General features: G+C 39.5%; 1 protein-coding gene across 5 annotated transcripts in view; it reads right to left on the minus strand.

Annotated features, from left to right (window-relative positions):
* MAGI2 (membrane associated guanylate kinase, WW and PDZ domain containing 2) overlaps nt 1–22,613 on the minus strand; it is a 955,112-nt gene that overhangs the window by 714,962 nt on the left and 217,537 nt on the right. For all 5 annotated transcript variants that reach the window (XM_066592005.1, XM_066592007.1, XM_066592003.1 and 2 more), the window contains exon 2: nt 10,940–11,056. In XM_066592005.1, the coding sequence (XP_066448102.1) occupies nt 10,940–11,056 (117 nt within the window). The remainder of the gene's footprint in view (nt 1–10,939; nt 11,057–22,613) is intronic.

The following is a 22,613-nucleotide window of genomic DNA, read 5'->3' on the forward strand; positions in this document are numbered from 1 at the left end:
CCCGCCGGAGAACTGCTGATAAGGCTGAACAACGATTTTTGGTTGGCCTGAACTTAACATTTAGCTAGCAGTGCATGAAAAGTGCACGATGGCCGCGCGTTTAGAGGCAACGATTATCGTTCAAACGATCACTTTTTAGCAATTTTTGAGCGATCATCACTTCATGTAAATGGGCCTTAAGAAATATTTTAACAGACTACAACTATCGATGTTTCTGGAAATTTGAGCACATGTTGGGGGAATATTAGATACTGCACTTCTAAATAAATGTTTATATGATATTCTGCTACATTATACAATCGGACTAGTTATTGTAGAGTATATCACATTTATCATATGTATTGTTTTCCATAAATCGTCAGCAATATCTAGTAATTACATTAAAAACAGGCTGTTTCATGGTTCTAGGCCTCATGAATCTGACATCACAAGCCTTCTGTTTCTATCAATGTCCAATTAGTACATAAGCTATAGGATTTAGTAACACTTATTAGAATCAATAATCATAGAGTTATAGAATTTCCAAATTGTTCTTTTACGGAAAATATATATTCTTACAAATGATAGAGTAATATATTATTCTGTTTTAATTCTTTACAGTAAGTAGTAAAACAACTCAGCTTACAAAGTGAAAAATGATATGGTAATACCATAATATAACTTAATAGGAACACTCATTAAACAAAATGAGTCAAATTTAAAACATTAAACCTACTGGAATAAATTCCCACACCATCAACTGGTTTCAAATTCTAAGTTCAACATTAATAATATTATAGTAAAAAGGATAATTTGACTTCAGGGAACTTTAGTCTTAAAATACAAATCTGAAAATCTGGCTTATATTTGGAATGATTGCTCTGCTCTTACTGAGCAGACGAAAACGTTAAACTTTATTCAACTGCAATGATTGCGGACTGAGAAAAATCAGGCCCCAAATATCCAATTTCTTACTTGTCTTTCCTGTTCACGGCAAGGAAGAGAATCAGAAGCAAGCCTGTTCCCACCGGCTAATGGGGTGACAAATTACATGACACAGCCATGAGAAGAAAAGTGTGCCCAGTTGTGCCAAGTTTGCAGGCACCACTTTAATTTTTTGTAGAAGAATATGATGTATTACAGAAGTAGCAATTGTTAACATGACTGGTTCATCATAATAACTTGATTTACAGCGTTGTACAAGTTGAGTAGTATAGGTAGTATATTGTAGCTAAATTATCAATAGCATTAAATGCCGAGTTAAGATTTGCTATATCTGTACCTTGACTAAAGAGAATGTAATGAAGCCAACTGACTGTACAGCATCCAATGTTACCATTCAGTTCTAGTCTCCATCAAGACTCCAAATTTGACACTGTATTTGTAAAGTTTATACTAGTTAACTGATCATGCATTGATGTGTATATGTTTCTGGCACTATTCTTTTTCGTTTGTACCATCTTGCCTTTGATGATCTGGCTGCGGTTCGCCAGAGAAACGCGTTAGGAATTTTTTAGATTTCCCTATGTGTAAATGGTACCTTAGCATAACCTTGCTAACTGTGTGCTGCTTTGCTACACTTCACACATTTAGGCTATTAGTGCTAAGTGTCTTTCTTAAACATGGTTTAGGAGATACGGGGACATATATCTAGCGTTTTGTACCCCCATGCACCACCACGTATGATTGATGCTTTGAGAAAGGAGACTATATAAGCATAGTGGCAGCTAATAGGAGTTCATGTTGGGCATTCTTTTAATTAGAATTGAACTACATGAACCTCCACATTATATCTGTGGGCTGCCCTTGCTTTTTGGAGTCCGGTCTTGACCAATCACATTTTTTATATCTTCTTCACTAACCTTTTTGAAGTTACTGTATATCTGGACCTCTTGAATATACTTTTTCCTTTTTTTCCTCCTTTTGTGAGGACTCTTAAGGGTAGTTTTGTGCCACAAACATTTCTTATAGACTCTCCTGATATTTCTGGAGGTCTGTACAAAGCTTAAACAAATCTAAGGACCTGTATTGTTTGGATGGCCTACCTTTGATACTGAGTGAAGGCGAACCTATTACACAACTACATTTGAGTCACCCTCCCTCATAGTATCTCCATAATACACTATATGTTGTTCATTTTCCTTTTGGTTCCAAACCCCAATTTTACCTGTATTTAATAAAATGTATAGTTTTAGGGTGTTCTGTGACTTTATGATCGTACACTTCCTTTACCTTCGGTGATTTCTCATAAATAATATATTGGGTAAATTAATTCAGACTACTTTAAAGTTGGGATTTTTGGAGTAGCATGTGCTGTATTCAAGGGTGCAAGGATAGTTAACAATATGGTGCATACTTGTGAATAATATCAGGTTGTTCCTGGCAATGTATATTGCTATTTTCTTGTTTAGAAAAGTGGTATTAGAAACTTACAAATCAGTTGTATTTTGTGAAACTGGAATGCTCTGCCCCTTCTAGACAAATAAATATGGCGCTCTGGATAAATGGATTTTGTCAATGAAAGTACTTCAGAAAATTAAAGTAACTTACATTTGTAAATCACAACTACTGAGTCCAAATACATTTGCGCAATCACGCTCTTAACTCATTAGACAATGAAAACAGGGATCTATAATACTGAAATAAGTAATTATTCTAAATGGAAAAGTTTAAACGTATCATATTAACAAATCACTGAAGTTTAACTTTCCTCCCATACTGCTCCCATGCTATGCTTGTGGTTCACCATCAGAGCCACAGGCTGCTTCACAGCCTTTTATTATTTCGCTATCAATTTACACAAGGGTGTTCTTACCGCTATATCTATTCTGAGTTTTTAGATAGATGCTTTGCAGGGTTCTACTTCCTCATTGTTAGAAAGTCTCTGTAAGAATGCTGATGAATGAGAAAAACTAGGTACAGAAAGCTTTAGTTGAGTTACTAGTCAGTGACTAGAACAGCCTACTGTAAACTAAGTCAAGGTGAAATGGGACTTTGCTATCTAGCAATCCAGTTGTGCTACCTTTGTCTGTCTTGTAAGGGATAGACCTAGAAAGACAGTATATCACATCCATCCTCAGGCACTTTTAGAGCTCTATTCTCTTAGACATTGCTGTATAGACCCTGATTGTTATCTTGAGAGACCGTTTCTAGTACATCTATCAAACCGCCTCAGCTGATCTAGTTCTCTATATCCACTTTGGTTCAGCAATACCAACTACTGTAATCAAAAAAGAAACCCTCCGCATCATTCTGTTTCTTGCATCCTAGACTGACGTCAAAATAGTTCCTGATGAACTGTCGATATAGATGGGGAAACGCGTTAAACCTATTTGAATTCACTTTCTGGGAGTATACTCTACGCCTAGATTGAGCGCGTATTTATTCTAGTGGACTCAATATTACACTAAGTACTACTGGAACTATGATACACATTTCTTGGGAAATTAGAATTTAAATTGATCTCTATAGCTGAACACTCATTACATTCACCAGAGGCTAGGCTTTATGTTTTCTCAGGTTCATGGGAGGCATGAACACTTAGTAAGCATCTGAGATGAACCCAGTAGTCAATTGGGTGCATGGCTGAAGCACTCACTGAACCTTTTTGAACTCGGTAACGGGATCCTTGACAGTGACTGGGTTGTCTTATCGCCTGATTACTGACCCATCTACTGAGTCAATGTGATCTATATGTAGTATCTGTGTAGGGAGCCTGCATCCATATTGTCTTGCAGTTTCAATCTATGTGAAGTATACAGGTTAGTCTCCCTGTACATCGTCTGTCTATATTTTTGTGTCCTTCTGCCCTTAATTTTAAAGAATTATCAATAAAGGTTATATGTTTTAGTTACATCTATACTAAACAAATCACTGAAGTTTAACTTTCCTCCTATAATGCTCCCAATAGAGACTGTGGCTTCAACTTTTGACAACTCATTCTGCATAGCACATTAAAAGGGGTTTCCCTATAGAGGGTTGTTTCATGAAGACAAAACCTATCTGTGTATGCTATTTGGGTATATAGATGTCAAATAAGAGGGCTCCATGTTTGAGATGTCTTTCTAGGAGCCAAAACAGAAAGCTCTTCTGTAAGAACGTTGAATTCGCAGCAATCAACAAAATGCCTCTGGAAATGCATTCTAAAAGGAGATGTCTAGAATAAGACAACCCCTTTAATCATTGCATACTGAAATAATAAGTAAGTTATATAAACATTGAAGTGACATTTTATTAGAGACACCCATCAACAGAAGTTGCATGTTAGGCCTTCAATGGCATTCAGCACCACAGCAATTTATTGTGGCATAAGTTCCACTGTGTGTTTAAAACATTCTGCAGGAATATTGGCCCATGCAGTTAGGATAGTTTCTTACAGTTGCTGCAAATTAGAGGGAAGTTTTGATATGCTCTGAACATCTGACAGGAAGGGTTCATCAAGTCATGCTGCTTGTGCCAATTCTGACCCTCCCATCAACATGGTGCAACAGAAATCTAAATTCCTGTGACCATGACTGAGATGTTTTGCCACTACTCAGTGATCCAGGTTTTATGCTCTTGTCCTCTGGAGTTTTACCTTTCTAATTCTCTTAGGCAGCAGTGGCACTCAAAATGGACATCTGTTGTTATAACCCATCAGTGCTAAAGAACAGCAAGTTATGTCTTTTGGACATGTTATTTAGTGCACCAGCATTGTATTTGGGTATTTGGATGCAATTTGCTTAACTACACACTACCTGTTTGTCAGAACAATTCTTGACATCCTCCTCTGACTCCTTTTGTTGATGAGTTGCTTGCATCTACTAGATTCCCTTTCACTGAATGTTTTTTTCTCAATGGCACCATTTTTAGTATACTCTTGATACCGTTGCATAAAAAACTCATAAGGTTGTCAGTTCTTGAAATACTGTCCCTGGTTAGTCTAGCACTAATGACCATGCCATGTTCAAATTCTCTCAGATTGCTCAATTTTCCCATTCTAATGTGGTTGTAAACTGAAACTGATCCACAAAAACTCGCTAATTTGATTTTATGCTGAACTTTGGGGTCAAGGGTCTAATTTCCATGCTGGGAAGCTCCAATCATTAATGGACAGGTGTCTCTAATACAGTGACCATTCAGTGTATGCTCTCTGTTTCAATTCCTAGCTATATTCTTTTTGCAAGTTATTGGAAATATTCTTTTTAACATCCACCTCCGCACAGATTTACTGTAATACATCTAAGATCTGAGAGTATTCTATAATTGTATCTAGTCTAGGCAATCCACTGCAGGCTAGACAACCTGAACTCCTGACATTGGATAAGAGAGCCATGATACACTTAACAAGCCATGGTATAGTTATTCATGTTCAGGACAGGTTTTTCACTTCTGGAAGTAAACAAAAATGTTTCTATCCAATGACAAAATGCAGATATTTTGAAAATGTAAAATACAAATATAAAAGTATATGGTATAACTTTCCATAACAAAATAATCAAAGAATATCTAACTTTTCAGATTGCTTTTCAGAATAAGCTGCCATGTGTGTACATAAGGAATAAAATTATTTTTAGACAGTTATATGATCTGTAGTGTTTTCCCCCATTTCCCCTCTGCAGGATGTACATCTGATTCTCAGTTTTCTCACAGCTGGTGGGAGGAGCCTGGCTTCTATGCTATTTTCTAAAGACTGCACAAAGAGAACTGCATATTCCTGCGTCTGTAACACACACAGAACCTCATTATGAAGGACACTATAGTAGTACTGAGCAGTGGAAATGTGATTTCATCACATCATGTCACCCCATCTCCAGTGACAAACTTTACAGCAAACAGTAAACAGAAAGTTAGGAGTAAGGGCTCCTGTCCATGAACAATAGTATATTGCATTACTAGCAGCGATAATCCGGCAGCGAGTAACACAGTGCACGCTTTCTATAGTGATCATAGTGATCATCATAGTGATTCTCCACTCACGGGACTTAAATCGCGGCATGCTGCGATTTGCCGTGATTCTCCGCGATGAGCCTATCTGTCAGATAGGATCACCATAGAGAACTGTCAGTTCTCTCCCTTGCTCCCCGGTGGCGGAATATTACTAGCGATATTCCGTATTGCCCGTGGACAGGGGGCCTAAGGGAGATCCATAATGGTTAGCACTTTAAAGTGATTTTTCAAAACAAAAACATCACTTTAGGTAAAGTAAACAGCTCTCACACTGGCTATCATATAAGCACAAGGTGTTTGAAAAATTAGTGAGCATTTAGTCTTTATTTATGTAAAACCTAGAAACTTCTTAAATTCAATTGGATCATTATTGTGTAAAGTCTTTTGTCCACATACACTGGATTATAAAGCTGAATTCCGCTACAATGTGAATGCTCATATAAAAGTTAAGTGTTTTCTGCTGACACCACGTAGAGACAATCCTACAAAAAAGAAACATGTTGAGGAAATGTAATAATGCAGAAAATACTTTATTATTCCACAAAATGAAGCAACAAAAGCAACAATAAAGCAGACAACAAAATAGCTGCTGTGCAAAGCCTCCTCCTTCTCTGTTAGTGTAGACATATATAATGTATGTAGTCAGCAGCAGCCGCCACAACGGTTGGCTGCTGCTTTCATCTTGAAGTAATACAATGGCATTTAAACAAAGTGTCTTGCAGTCACAGATAAACACAGAATTTAAAGCAGGGGCGCAAATCAATATTGCTGTGTGAAAAACATGAAGGCAACTGATGCAGTTAGTTAAGTGAAAGTTGTCATCTGGCACCCAGAATTCAACAGCAAAGGCTTCAGTAAAACGTGGAATATAAAATAAAGGACAAATATCACCTGGCAGAGACCATAATATTAGGTCATAACTTTAAAATGTTCTAAAATCAGGAATTAGCAATTCATCTCCATTTACAAAACAGCCCCCAATCGCCATTTGAGGTAGGGTAGGGTGGCACAAGTTTTGTCAAGTTAGAAGAGTGACCTATCACTCATTTAGATGCATTGATACGGCTCACATGGCAGGAACTTTCATTGTATCTGTGTAAACTCTCATATGTCCCTTTTACACGTCCTGATCATTGCTCAGAACGATGATCGGGCCATGCAAATGGCCACAGCGATTGAATGATGAACGATAATTTGTAAACTGTTAACGGAGGCGGGTGGCTGGATATTGAGCCGGCCCACCCGTGTCTATTCAATGAGCGATCAGTGGAACAACTGCTGGGCGCTGAAGACCCTGACAGTCATCCTGTGTTTTGAAGGCCCTTATTCGATGACTAACTTTTGTATCTTAGGGCATCTAATGGGTGTTCCAATATCACAGGCTCTGCTAGGTAACAGATGTCCTTGAAATCTCAAAATAAATGTGTCAAATATTATTAGTTCATGCTCTTAATTTAATGTGAGAAATGTATTCTGCAAAGAAAAAAAAAACCTCCGGTTTTTATTGTCAGAAAGGCTGGAAAACTCAAAGAAGGAATTTGGTTGGTTGCTAGATGTAAGACCTCCACGTGTAGTCAAAGTTTATAACATTGTTCCAACTCCCATTTAGCGAAAAAAAAAATCAAGCATATTGTTCCAGCTCTGAACACATTACAGCCCAGATTGGTAATGCATTAAATTCAATGGGAGATGTACCTGCAATACTAACCGATGCCACTGTAGTATGAACAGAGCTGTCTGTTCCTGACTGGCCACACTGACAACGTAAACAGCTGATCGGCAGGGATTCAGAGCAGCAGACCACCACCGATCAATTATTGATGACCTATCTTGAGGAAAACCCTTTAAAGGTATATTCACAAAAAGATTTGTTGCAGAGATTTTTTTCACCACAAATCTGCCAAATGTGTTTGTTTTTTCAACAATAGAATATATAGCCCGGTAGCTTTTTTTCCTTGAATCCATTTGGGCGTCTAGATTCCCTTCACAATGAATGATAATTGTGCAGTGTAAATGCCTGTTCGGGTTGTGCAGGCATGAAAATCAAATGATGATCCACCTGTGTAAACAGGCAGATATTCATCAATGAATGACTGCCTGTTTACTGTGAATGGAGGCAGGTGGTCGGAATGATCTCTGGCCCGCATCTCTTCCATTCATATCATGCAAAAAGGCCCTTAGGTGCCATCTAAAAGCAATAGTCACCTGCACATGGCAGATAGGTCTAAATGTTTTGATTAAAATGTGCCTCAAGAACTTTTGTGTGGTAAGTATATAGAACAGCTATGCAATTTTATTCAGATAGTAAATATATGAGTGCTTAAGCATATATTGTTTTCCAAATTTCTAAGTGAGCAGAAACCCCTCCACAACTTTGATTTTTTTTGTAGGGGGGGGGCAAGAAGGCGGGGGGGGGGGGGGGGTTCTATAGCATTCAAGGTGCACTAAAAATGGAGCTGATAGCTTTATTCTGTGGGTTAGTACAATGCCTGCAATGCCAAATTTGTATACCGTAGTTTTCTTTTATGTTGTAATCCTTTAAAAAGAGAAGGCTTAGAATATAACTTTCTGTCATCTTCTGACCCCATATTTATACTGAGCTGAGCTGTAGTACCATTAGTACCATTTTGAGGTATATACAACTTTTTGTTCTATTTATATTAAATGCTCTCTTAGAGATAAATATATTGAACTTTAATGCATGTGGCAATATGAATTATGTTTCTTTTGTTATGATTTTTAGTTGCAATGACTGAGAAGGGGTTTTAAAATACATTTTTTTGTAAATATTTATTTTACATAATTTTTTTTGTCCCACAACGAGAGTTGAACTTGAGCCTCTGATCACTTGTACTTTTGTACTTGTAATCGTAGAACTTAATCAGAAGAAATCCATAGCAGGTTTGGGAACCTTCACTAGGCCCCAGGCTGCCATGACAACCGAATGGCACCCCTTGGAATCACATCTGCAGATATCAGTCATATAAATGCTGCTGCCAGCACTGACAGTGGCATAAAGATGGCCAGGATCAGAGTTATCTCCAATCCTGGCTGATCAACTGTGCTTTGCAGGTTGTACCATCTTTGTGTTGTGAAAGCTCAGGTCCTGAGCCCATTCCATTCCTCCACTGTACACTTATGGTAGTTATCGAGAAGGTGTTCAAGCTGGTTTCAGCTGTTTTTGGTTTTTTTTATAGGTCACAGAATACCTGGACTTCAAAAGATTTGTTTCTTTTGTTGCTTTGATCCTAGGTTTTCAGGATGGTTTCTGAGAAAAATGTTAAATTAGAAAGCAGTGGGTGTTCCTTTGTGGTGATGCGTGTCACACACACCTCCTCCTCCTGGCGTGTGATCACTGCCTTATCATAGCAAATTGCATTGTAGTACATACTACACACTTTTCATCTCCCTCCTGCTGCATGAGATTGTTCTCTCCTACACAGAGGCAGCCTGTAATATATTATATTAAGCTTGCGAGTCAATTTTAATAAAAACAGAGTGTAATACAGAGGATTATATTAAGGTTGTGATTCTTTCTATTCAGAGTGCAGCCTAGTAGATTATATTAAGGTTGTGAATCTTTCCATTTTGTCGAATGAGACTCCATTATATGATCAGCAACTTGACAAATATTTCTGCAACTGCAAAGCCATATATCACATTCTCCTCATTGTTTAGTCTAGATGTAGCGAGTTTTAGTCAATATATAAACAATCCTTAGAACAATAGGATGTAGATATTAGAAACAGATTTGATTGTGGGACTTCCTATTGCTGAAATGTGATTATCTATTCTGGAAGGGAAATTTAAGACATTAGGGGGGCCCAAGTCTGGCAAGAGTTCTTGTCTGGTGTACTTTTTAAAATATTTTAACTTCCTATTTCTGACCAAGGTTAGAAAGCTGAGTAAATCGCTTAAAATTATCATTTCTATACTGTCTTATAAGCTTTTACCTTATCTTTCATACCTTTATAACTTGGCTTGAGACATTGATCTATTCACTACGATCGGTAGGTCCCACTCAGTCTTCCACAGCCCTCTTTTACATAAACCTCACCACTCCAGTCCATAATTTCTGCTCCATTTCTCTCTGCCAATGCAGAGATAGTTCTTTTTGGGGCACTGCAGACGGCTACGTGACACCTGAGACTAGATGCAGCCGTAGGGTCAATCACTAGAAATACATCTCTGTAGCAAAGAGCCTAAGAGGAGATTCTACTGATCCTGACTACAGAGGAGACTGTTTGTAGTCAGAGTCCGCTAACTTCTGCACTCCAAAAATAAATGCACCCAAAAGTGAAACAGAATTAAGCAAAGCCAAAATATGATTCATATATAATACAAAGTAACAGATTTGCATAATTTATAAATGTTCACACCATATCGTCTAAGGGTGCTTGTAGACAGAATGATTATCGTTAAAAAAATTGTTCAAACGAGCGAAAGTGAACCATAATTGTTCAGTCTAAATGGAAGCCAATGACCGCACAACGAATGAGAATCATGCGCTTTTCACTTGCCATTCATTTTATTAAGGCATAAAAAGTATCCTTGACTCGTTCACTTGACATTCCGTTTAAACAGCACTCTTTCAGTCTTTCACATTCATAAAGTGAAAGACTGAATCATACTGAAGATTTCTTGAGCGAGTCAACAATAAATCTGTCTAAACAGGTTGCACGATAGTGAATGTGCTAGTAGTGACGTCACCTGCTCGTTCACTCGCGCAAACAAGAATTGGCTCACCTCCTTTTACTTTTGAAATCTATTGGTTAAGTTCATAAAAGCTGAGCCATAACTTTCTGTATACTACTTGCTGCATGCTTTGATAGACAGATTGATACCTATTTTCTCATCACACAGTAATAAGAGTCACCCTTTTTCTGAAGAGCTTATAAGATAATCATCAACATCTTCCTTAGGTACATAAAAATGATGCGGCCACTTAATGTAATTTCCAGACACATTAAAAAATCTGAACGAAGAACACACTCGAATAGATTCAATAAGGTAGGAGATGTGCAGTACTCACATGGCACTGTTCGGAGGTAGAGGTTGTCTCGTATGATTTGCTGTAGTTCATGATCTACTGAACCTTTCTGAAACCGTAAATTGAGGTAGCGGCGAAGGTCTTTGTCAACAATTCCTCCTGTAAATTGAGTACATAAAGTAATCAAAACAATGATATGAAAAGAGATCTTTGAGCTACAGCTATGAGCAGCTCTTCCTATGAACATTCAGGAAAATGCCACTTTGAGTTGAGATGGCAATGAAGTCTATGGAGGCTTTTGTATATGGCATATTGTAGACAGCACAATGTTTTAGACATTAGATTGCTTTCTATACATCAATGTGCATTGTATGCTATAATAAATGGTGAAAGAAGGCAAAGAGCAAGGATTTTTAATAAAAGCGCTAGAAATCATGTCATTTTAAAATCTTTATTGCTAGTAGAACCAATAACCAGAGCACTGATCAAAACACTGATTGCTGCTATTTATTAGTAACAGTAAGGATACAAGCAAGAGTGTAAAACCATTTCAATATTTTGGAGTAATCAGTAATGTTTAGTAAAAGACAAATATGAAGGTCAAGGTTCACAATCTGCAATAATTGCTCAGTGTAAATGCTGCCTATGCTACAATGACTTAAAGTCGGATCACACGAGCGTAAGAGCATTTTGTTACGTAGTTACGCTGCATTTTTATGCAACTAAAAATCACTTACACCCGCATATTTCGCCTGTTTCTGCATGTTTATTTGTGAAAAGAACATACAGAATCACATTGAGAGTGGCTTCACACGAGCATGTTTTTGTGCGTGCAAACGCATGCACAAAAACAAGTGTCTATTACAAGCAATGGTGTGTTCACATGTCAATGCTTTACAGGCGTGTGCCTGCAAAGATAGGACATGCGTGCACCATCGGGAATGCACGCATTGTCTTCAATGGAGCCGTGGCTGCTGCTGGCAGCTCCATGCAAGACAATTGTCTGCCAGCTTTAAATATAAGATCTTCCCTGAAAACACAAACTTTTTAGTGTAAAAAGCGCGCACCTGCATACACGCGTGTTTTTGTGTGTACAGGGGTGCACACATATATACGCACCTATGTACGCACACACACATGCTCGTGTGAAGCCACATAAATATGCAGCGAATATGCAAGTTTCCCATGTATTTATGCACACCTATTGATTTCAATGGGCTTCTATGGTTCATAATACGCACCATAATAGAAAACGCTGCATATATTTTTACGTGATTGCACATCAGATGAAAAAATACATTCATATGAACAAACCCATTGTAATCAATGGGTTCTATTCACTGCATATAACATGTGCAAAGCAGGGGCAGAGCTAAAGCCTCATGGGCCCGGGTGCAAAGTTTTATCTTGGGGCCCTTCAACTTCTCTTAACCGCTTAACGCAGAGGCGTAGCTTGAAGCTTTTGGGCCCCAATGCAAAATTTGTAACAGGGCCCCCAACTATAATGCTTTATTTATAGCACTGGGCTCCCTACATGGAAAACAGAGGCCTTATGGGCCCCCTAAGGGTCCTGGGCCCGGATGCAACTGCATCCCCTGTATCCCCTATAGTTACGCCAGTGATTGTGTGCATAAGACATGGCAAAAATATGCTCATGTGAATTAAGAGTATTTCTACTTGGGTGGAAAATCTGCCCATGCTAACGATGCTGACTGATGTTGGTCAGCGCTTGTTCCTTTTCTATACATGTATATATTATCTGCATTGTGATGACAAACAACTGTTCACCCTCATACAGCTATCATTGTACTTGGAAAAATGTGCAGCCGATCAGCCAAGGAATGGGTGTTTGCTTGTTTGTCAGCTGAGTGCTGGCCCTTTCAAACAGCTTGATAATTGGGCATATGAACTGGTGAATGTCATTCCTGATAATCGGGCCATGTAAATGTCCCATTAAGTGCAGTAGGGCCCTCCTTGATAATATTGTTTTTGTGAGCAGAAGGGTGGGCATTTTAAAACCATCTTTGGTGCCCCTTTCTTGTACTCTAATAATAAATAGTGATAGATAAGGTGCTAAACCCACTTCGTGTGTAAATATCTGAATTCGGTGCTTTATCAGAACTTGGCTCAAAACCATGCAAAAAGCACTTAATCACTCCTTATTTGCATATGGAAATATCTGTGGGGTGGAAATACTCTGCATATATCATGCGGTTTTATTTGGGAAATGCTATTAAAATTTTGTTGATGAACAATAAAAATATTAACAGTATAAAATATGCAACCAACTGCTTCTGTACATTATTTTTACATCTCCCCCTTTTATCTATTAACTAGAGCAGAGAACATCTATAAAACACATTTCTCACTCTCTTCGCCCATTAATTGATGTTTCTATTGATTTTAATGGTTGTTATATAACAGTTGATAATACTGGTCAACACTGGAATTGTTACTGACTAGAGATGAGCGAGTATACTCGCTAAAGGCAATTGCTCGAGCGAGCAATGCCTTTAGCGAGTACCTGTCCGCTCGAGACGAAAGGTTCGGGTGCCGGCGCGGGGGAGCGGTGAGTAGTGGCTGTCAGCAGGAGGGAGCGGTGGGGAGAGAGGGATCTCCCCTCTGTTCCTCCCCGCTCCCTGCCCGCCGCCGGCACCCGAACCTTCAGTCTCGAGCGGGCAGGTACTCGCTAAAGGCAATGCTCACTCGAGCAATTGCCTTTAGCGAGTATACTTGCTCATTTCTATTATTGACTTAAAAAGGTCCTAATCTGTAGTATCCTGGTGTGCTGAACACGAATATGACCATGAAAATTTTTTATTCGCTCTCATTTGGAAGATATTTCATATAGTTCATTTTCTGTCTTTCACCATGTAAATTTACTTAAAGCAGCTATTGAATTCCATTGAGTACAACAAGTACAGCTGGCACCTCTGTGGTGATTTGAAGGTAGTTGCCCTTTTAATGGGACTGCAGCAGGGATATACAAAATACACATGTTTCTTACGTGAGTGGGATAGCCGAGCAAGGGAATTGCACTACTTGAAGAAGGAATGGACTTACAGACAAAATGTAGCAGTTGGAGAGAAGAATATCCAGCACCCAGCTCTGATCGAGACTCACAAAATCCTGCTCCCACCCCTCCACATCAAACTAGGTCTGATGAAAAACTTCATGAAAGTTATGGACCGGACTTCCCCAGCTTTCCAATACGTTCATAAAAAAATTCCCTCGACTCGGCGAGGCAAATATTAAAGAGAAAGTTTTTGTGGGTCCTCCGATTCGAGAGCTCTTCAAAGATGACCGGTTCAAAAACTTGCTGCATGGTGATGCGAAACAAGCATGTAATGCTTTTTGCCTATTATCTCCTAACGTTCTCAAGAATGTTAGGGCAGAAAACTACAAGAAACAAGACATGCGGATGCAGTATCAGAAACTTAGCTCCTTACCTCCTTCATTCCCATCTGGATTTCTTTCCAGACAACTGTGGTATGGTTGGTGATGAGCATGGCCAACGTTTTCATCAAGATAACGCAACAATGGAACAAAGTAAGCAGGAAAAATGGCCCACTACCATGGCGGCTGACTACTGCTGGACACTACCATGCTGGCTGACTACTGCTGGACACTACCATGGCGGCTGACTACTGCTGGACACTACCATGCTGGCTGACTACCGCTGGACACTACCATGCTGGCTGACTACCGCTGGTCACTACCATGCTGGCTGACTACCGCTGGACATTACCATGCTGGCTGACTACCGCTGGACATTACCATGCTGGCTGACTACCGCTGGACACTACCATGCTGGCTGACTACTGCTGGACATTACCATGCTGGCTGACTACTGCTGGACACTACCATGCTGGCTGACTACTGCTAGACACTACCATGCTGGCTGACTACTGCTAGACACTACCATGCTGGCTGACTACTGCTGGACACTACCATGCTGGCTGACTACGGCTGGACACTACCATGCTGGCTGGCTACTGCTGGACACTACCATGCTGGCTGGCTACTGCTGGACACTCCACAGAGATGCTCCTGTACAAGTCTATGGCTTGATGTTTTACAGGTATTAACCAGAGGCCTATTACTATTGGCATGCATTTTGTGATGTAAACAATTATTGCAGAATACAAAAAAATAGAGCTAATTTTGCATTTTGACTGTCACATTCATGTTGAGCACATAAAAATAAGAAATGACTAATTTTATTTCAGTAACATGACTTTTGTAAGCATTTGTTGACCGGTGTATTTCTTGATGTGACACTGCTTGAGATTTGAGCACTCCTCCACTAATTACAGCTGATTCCTGGGGTCCCAATGTAAGGCTCCACAGTAATATAATACACAATCACAAAAATGACTGCATTGTAAGCCATTCTATTTTAGCATGAGAGCCACATTTGTGTTCTGTTACCACATTAACACACACTAAGAACTTAATTTGGAGTAAATAAAATATCATTACAATTTTAAGATTTCAAGGATACAAGTAGCTACAGGTGAGCCGATCTGTTGTGATTCTCAGCCGGATTTTTTTTTTACAAGCCCTACGTGTATAGTATTTTGGGAATTTGCTTTATTCAGTGTTGGATCTCCTGGTATTTGAACATAAGTAAAAGTTCTTCAATAAAAGGTGCTTATTAGGACTATACTTATGTATATAGCAATATACTAGAGCTCAGGGGCCGGCTGGGACTAAGAAGCAGCCCTGGCAAACAAATCACGACCAGCGCACATACGATATCATTCTCCCCCATATGGCAGGAAAACTAACGACGCTATACTGCAGTGCACAGGCTTAAAGGGGTTGTCCCGCGCCGAAACAGGTTTTTTTTTTTTCAATAGCCCCCCCGTTCGGCGCGAGACAAACCCGATGCAGGCATAAAAAAAACAAACCGTCCAGTATTTACCCGAATCCCCGCGCTCCGGCGACTTCTGACTTACCTTGTGAAGATGGCCACCGGGATCTTCACCCTCGGTGGACCGCAGGTCTTCTGTGCGGTCCATTGCCAATTCCAGCCTCCTGATTGGCTGGAATCGGCACACGTGACGGGGCGGAGCTACGAGGAGCCGATCTCCGGCACGAGCAGCCCCATTCAGAAGGGAGAAGACCGGACTGCGCAAGCGCGTCTAATCGGGCGATTAGACGCTGAAGATTAGACGGCACCATGGAGACGGGGACGCTAGCAACGGAACAGGTAAGTGAATAACTTCTGTATGGCTCATAATTAATGCACAATGTACATTACAAAGTGCATTAATATGGCCATACAGAAGTGTATACCCCCACTTTGTTTCGCGGGACAACCCCTTTAACTTTATTTGGTCATGACACTTGCCACTCCCTTAAAGCAACCCTCAGGAGAACATTCTGTCTTGGGACAGAAGGGGTATATTGCCTGTAGTTGTTTTTCTCTGGGCTACCCCTCGCAGCCACCATTGGCTGGGAGGGGTAGCCCAATAAAATTCCTGACTGCAGTAATTTTTTAACTACCCAATGCACACTGTGCACTGCTCTCAGATTGGCCAGTGCTGATTACATGAGTAGCACTGACCAATCAGAGAGCAGCTATTGTGAATTGGCAGTCTAACTCTAGAAATGCGATAGCAATTAGATAGTCTGAAGATTGCATCAGCCACCCTAGATGGCCGAAAACAGGACCTGGAACCAGCAAATCGGAGTGACAGCAAAGAATAACTAGTGCAAGCAATTTTCTGTCCAGTAGCGTCATTAATTGTGAACCCCAGACCATAGTGAGCTCTCCTTAGCACAAACTTTTTTTTTGTAATATTTTTTTCTTTTTCTTTTAAAAAACTGCCCCGCATTCATCACCGCTTTTAGAAGCGTTTTTTATTGTGCTTTTTAACTTATTACATTTGTAAAATGCTTTTTTTCTGGCATTTTTTTTGTGATCTATAGAGAATCCTATTCAAAAAAAATGTCAGAAAACAATCATTGTCACATTGCAGAATTAATTGTATTTTTAATGGGATTTTGGGGAGCATATAATGTATTATAATTTTATTATTTTGTCCCCCAATAGTATATATATTTCCTCCAACAGTATATCGCTCAGCCTCCATAGTCTATCTCTCTCCCCCAGAGTAAATATGTTTTACGCCCCACAAAATATATGCCTCAGCCCCCACTGTACAGATAGCCAGATGAAGGTTCCGACCAGGCATTGAAATGCATTGCCACTAATAAAGTATGTCCTTCATCCTGCTGACCCGCGGTCCTGTCTAACATGCTAAGAATGTCCACATCTGCCCTGCCACATCTGCATTCTCATAAAGGCTTCTGCTGGTCCATCCAGATATTAATATTGCTGTTATTTACTATCCATTGTCTTTTTGTCATGAGCCACTCTGCACTATGAAGCACTTTTTCTTTGTTAATCTCAGTCCTCCTAGTCTTTGTCTCCCCCACAGTATATCTCTCCTCCAACCCTTTCAGTAAATTAATCCCCCCAGTATTTTCTCTCCCCAATATATATACAGTATGTTATAAGAGACGGCTTTTACCAACCAGTCAGCTCTCTCTTCCTTTGGGAAACACAGTAGGAATCCTTCCCCAAGGCTCTCACAGCTCCTGTACTTTGTAGCATATGGGAGGAGCCTGTCTGATCACATGATGCAAGAGTTGGGAGAACTGTGGCGAAGAAAAAACAGCTGATAACCGAGTCATGCTGCATGCCAAGATAAGAGAGAGCCAACCGGAGGATAAGAGCTGCTTTCTATGAGGGAGGAGGGGGGGGGGGGGGGGGGGTTCACATACCCCTAAAGTTGGCCATGAGCATGGCAGGAGGAATCAGCACTCAAGATTGATAGTGTTGAGCCGTGCACTGAATGTGTCCTCCTCAGCCATTGGACAGAAGGTTTTGACACTGGTTAATGTTGGAGACCTTGTGTACTGGGCCAAGGTTAATGGCAGTTACCTGTTAGGAAAGCAACCCACAGTGATGACTGCGATAAGTGGCCCATAGAAATCTGCCATAGGCCAGACCTGCTAGAGCTGACAAATATTGGACAAAAATGACCCAGAAGGCTTTAATTGCTACATAAATACATATATATACCTCGAAAAGAACGTCCAACTTATGCCACTGTACAGGTATACCTCAGCACATATTGTGAAAAAATGTATAGCACAAGGTATATGTTTTTTACTATGCCTCTCTGTATAGGAAAGTGTAGCAGACTACACTTTCTTATGCAGCAAAAAGAAAAAGCATAGTGATGCATACTGGCCCACACTTTTTTGGCATATACATATAATGGGAACCAAAACTAGAGAAGATGGTAACAGAGGTGTGATCCGCATCTATTAGATACTCATGGAATATACTGTGGATATGACATGAAAGTCCGAGATGGGAATACCTCTTTAACCAAACAGTAATTTTTCCAAGTACTAAAGTACATTGTTCCCCCTGACATTTAACCAATATTCCAAGCGTTTCTTCTCATTCATTGCTGCATTTTGATTAATAGAAGTTTCTAATTATTCACCAGACCTTCCTTTACAGCGGTAAAAGAAATGAAAACACACCACAAAACCAAAAAAGCCTTAAATTGATCACCTTAGAAACTAAATGTGATGCAAGTAATTTATGACACAGCAAGAATCACATTTTTAATAAATCGTCTCAAAGACTTCCAAGATGATTTGGAAAGAACAATCAGAAAATCTACATTAAAACTCCTTCAGTATTCTTTTAAAGATTATCTTTTTATTAACATGAGCAAAAACAAATGACTAATCTAGAACATACACTAACAAAGAAAGCACATTATATAAACATCAATTTTCTTATTAAACTACAACAACTCCCCTGTAAAATATGTGGTAAGGGGGGGTTTGCAGAGGGGAGGGGGGGCACCATTTCACACTTTGCATCTGGTAGCATAAACGAGGAATAAAGGAAAGGGGTGGAGCAAACCCAATGATGTCAGAGGCTTGAGTCTCAGAAAAATATCCAGCATAAGAGAGGGTTGCAAAAAATACATAATGGTGGTGCTGCCAACCAATGGACTCACTAACGGTGAGCAAGCTAGATGTGTGAGGACCAAAAAACTGGTATTGTGGAGCCACTATCCAATAAAGGTTTCAAGACAGTAGGACGTGATATCCAACTTCTCTTTTTATTAAATACATTAAATACTAGCATAAGTCTTATGCTGGTTTGTAACTTATTTAATAAAAAGAGAAAACCATGTAAATGGGCCCCTAATTTGAACTTCCCACTCCCATCTCCAAGATAGTCCCCGGGCTGCACCATTTCTTTGGAGTGCACTACCCCACACAATCAGGTTAATTTTCAACACCCACAGTTTTAAGCGTGCTCTAAAAACACATTTCTTGGGAGAAATGATATGCAGAGATGAGCGAGTATACTCGCTAAGGCAAACTACTTGAGCGAGTAGTGCCTTATTCGAGTACCTGCCCGCTTGTCTCTAAAGATTCGGCTGCCGGCGCAGGTGATCGGTGAGTTGTGGGAGTGAGCAGGGGGGAGTGGGGGGGAGAGAGTGAGAGAGAGATCTCCCCCCGTTCCTCCCCGCTCTCCCCCGCCGGCAGCCGAATCTTTAGAGACGAGCGGGCAGGTACTCGAATACGGCACTATTCACTCGAGTAGTTTGCCTTAGTGAGTATGCTCGCTCATCACTAATGATATGGAGACCTATCATATTCACTAATGTAACTAATGTAAATCTTCTCCATCCACCCTGCTTCTACATTTTACCTCAGAACTTGACCCCCTTCATCCTAATGCTTTTCATATCGGTGCATATACACATACAGACTGGTGATCGGCTTATACAGCTTCATGTATGCTATCCTATTCATTTAAACGATGGTACAGACCAAGCACTTGCACCACTTGTGCCACCCCTATTTCCTCATAGTCTGTAAGATATTTTAGTAGTGAAGTGAAAACTTCTCTGTTCTGAGGTATCATGGATTGAAGGTCAAAGATCCAGCAGTTGTCCCTAGCAAAGCACTACCCACCTCGGTGAGATTTAAAGGATTTGTCTAGGATTAGAAAAACACGGTTGCTTTCTTCTAAAATAACACCACACCTGTCCACTGTCCACCGCTCATTTGTGGTATTGCAGCTCAATCGCATTCCATTCAGTGTACCTAAACTGCAATACCAGACACAACCCATGGACATGTGTGGCACTATTTTGGGAAGATAACAGCCTTATTTTTTTTGGTTATGTGTATCCTTTTTATTGTTATCATAAAAGTACTGGACGGAACAGTAAACCAATTGGATCTCTCTTTTCTTTGCATATGCTATAAAAATCAAACAATAGCAACACTGTCTTACACAGGTAAAAAAGTGTTGTCATAAAAATACATTATTTTTTCTGAAAGGCAGCTTGTAAATTCTACTGAAAGTAACTCAGCGTTGCAGTGTACATATGCATAAAACAAAAAAGTGCAGTTTTTTATTTCACTACATGGTTGCGCAGCGATTGGCATTTATACCTTACCCGGGCAGGCATTACTAGGGGCCATTGCGTATATTGAAATAAAAACAATGGCAAAAAGTTATTGCATTTCCGACATATTATAAATGTATGTAAAAACTAATATATACTCCAAGATGGTGCTTAAAGAAAATACAAGCATTTCAGTAAGCAGTAAGCCATCCTATAGTTACATAGGTGTAAAAATAAACCAGTTTTAACCGTGGCAAAAGGTAAAAAAAATTCTTGAAGTCCTCAGGGTAAAATCGGCTGGGTCCACACTAGGTTTATATTTATCTTCACATAGTTCTCCTTGAAGAAAACAATAATGGAAAGCTGACACTGAATCATGGGCCATTGGCATCTACAATTATACTAAACAAGATAGTTAGAGTGTCCATTTAACGTAGAGTTATTTAGCGATAGCATCTGAAAACGGATGACATTTTGTTATATAATATACTGCCATTACTGCTGTTGAGCATTCTACTTTTTACATCATAAATTAAGACACACTGTTATATTAACTAATTTATGTTGAGTATAATAACGTATTGGCTGCTGTTACAATTCACTGAGATCCTAGCTTGTTTGGATGCATTTCCGAGCATTAACCATAATGAATATTTATCCACAAGTGGATGGGGTACATATTTATCACCAGTAATGAATCCCTTTCAGTACATTAAGAGAATCGATTGCTGTTTTGAAAACTGAATTAATTGCATGATTTTTGGGCACCGATCCGTTGCAATTCTCTGTTTACTAATACAATTCGGCATTATTCTAATCTAATGCTATGGAAAACTGGTCACACATGGGCCACTTGAGGCCACGTTCATCAGCAGTCTAGCAGCACCAGAATAGAACTGTAACTTCTTGAATAACTGTCCGTGTTATCTGACACGTTCATTAACTATTTGAGAAAAAAATGAATAATAATGGGGGCAAGGAAACAATTATAGCTTTTTTTTTTTTTAAACTGTTAAAAGTGCCCCAGTTTCCCGCTCTCCAGTTATTGTGTTTTACCTAAAGGTCAAGCAGTAATGAGCAATCGTGAAGTAACAGCTTAGGCACATGGCTAAGCCTTATGACTCGAACCTATACAAAGAGAGTCCTCACAGGGTCAAATCAGAGACCCATTGTCACTCTGTCATACAGATACAGCATGGAAAGAATTATGCCATTATTTTTCCTCGTAAAAAGAACCTCAGAAAACGAAAGGAAAAATAACTAACTATGTGCGTCTGAATAAAATCAGAGAAAATGTAAGGCCGCTTACAGACTGGCATATAAGCAATCTGTATTTGATCCATATTCTACTCTTTTTGTAACTGATGACCTATCCTCTGGATAGGTCATCAGTTTGATAGACTAGGGACCACCATTCAGGATCCCTGTCCATCAGCTGATTATCTGGTCCACTTTGAGTGCAGCGGGCAGGAGGTTGTCATCAGTGGTCAGCACAAGAAATGGGAGCACCAGCTTCACTTAAATTGAAATCAATGGAAGCACCGCCCTGCTATTCTACTTCCTGTTTCTCTCTTGATCAGGAGGTCACATTCAGTCCTGATTAGGACAGAAGCAGAAAGTGAAAGAGCAGAGTAGCACTCCTATTGATTTCAATGGAAGTAAAGCCAGCACTTCCACTTCCTCCCTTGTCCGATGATGACGATGTCCGGCCTGCTGCACTAGACAGCAGGCTGAATGATCAGCAGATGGAGAGGTGAACAGTACATCAACTACTGACGACCTATCAGTTGAAAAATGCTGAAAACCCCTGTAATGAAAATCTATCAATCTATTTATAATGGAGAATTTTTCATAGCCGTGTTTTAAAGAGGCAACATGCACTACTTTTGATAAGTTCTTTCTTTTTTTTTTAACCCCTTAGTGACGAAGCCTGTTTGCGCCTTATTGATGGAGCCAAATTTTGGAAATCTGACATGCGTCGTTCAACGTAGCATAACTCCATAAAGGCTTTACATATCCAAATGATTCTGACGTTGTTTTTTCACCATATGTTGTACTTCATTTTGGTTGTAAAAAGAGACCAATATAATTTGTGTATATTTATTAATAGCGCCAAAATTGGGAAAATTTTGAAAAAATTATCATTTTTTCACATTTTCAACTGTAATATCTCAAATATGTCCAAACATACTGTACCAATTTTTGATAAGATATATATTTCCATCTGTTTACTTTATTCTGAATGCACA

The sequence above is a fragment of the Eleutherodactylus coqui genome, chromosome 2, assembly GCF_035609145.1.
Source record: "Eleutherodactylus coqui strain aEleCoq1 chromosome 2, aEleCoq1.hap1, whole genome shotgun sequence".
Lineage (NCBI taxonomy): Eukaryota > Metazoa > Chordata > Amphibia > Anura > Eleutherodactylidae > Eleutherodactylus > Eleutherodactylus coqui.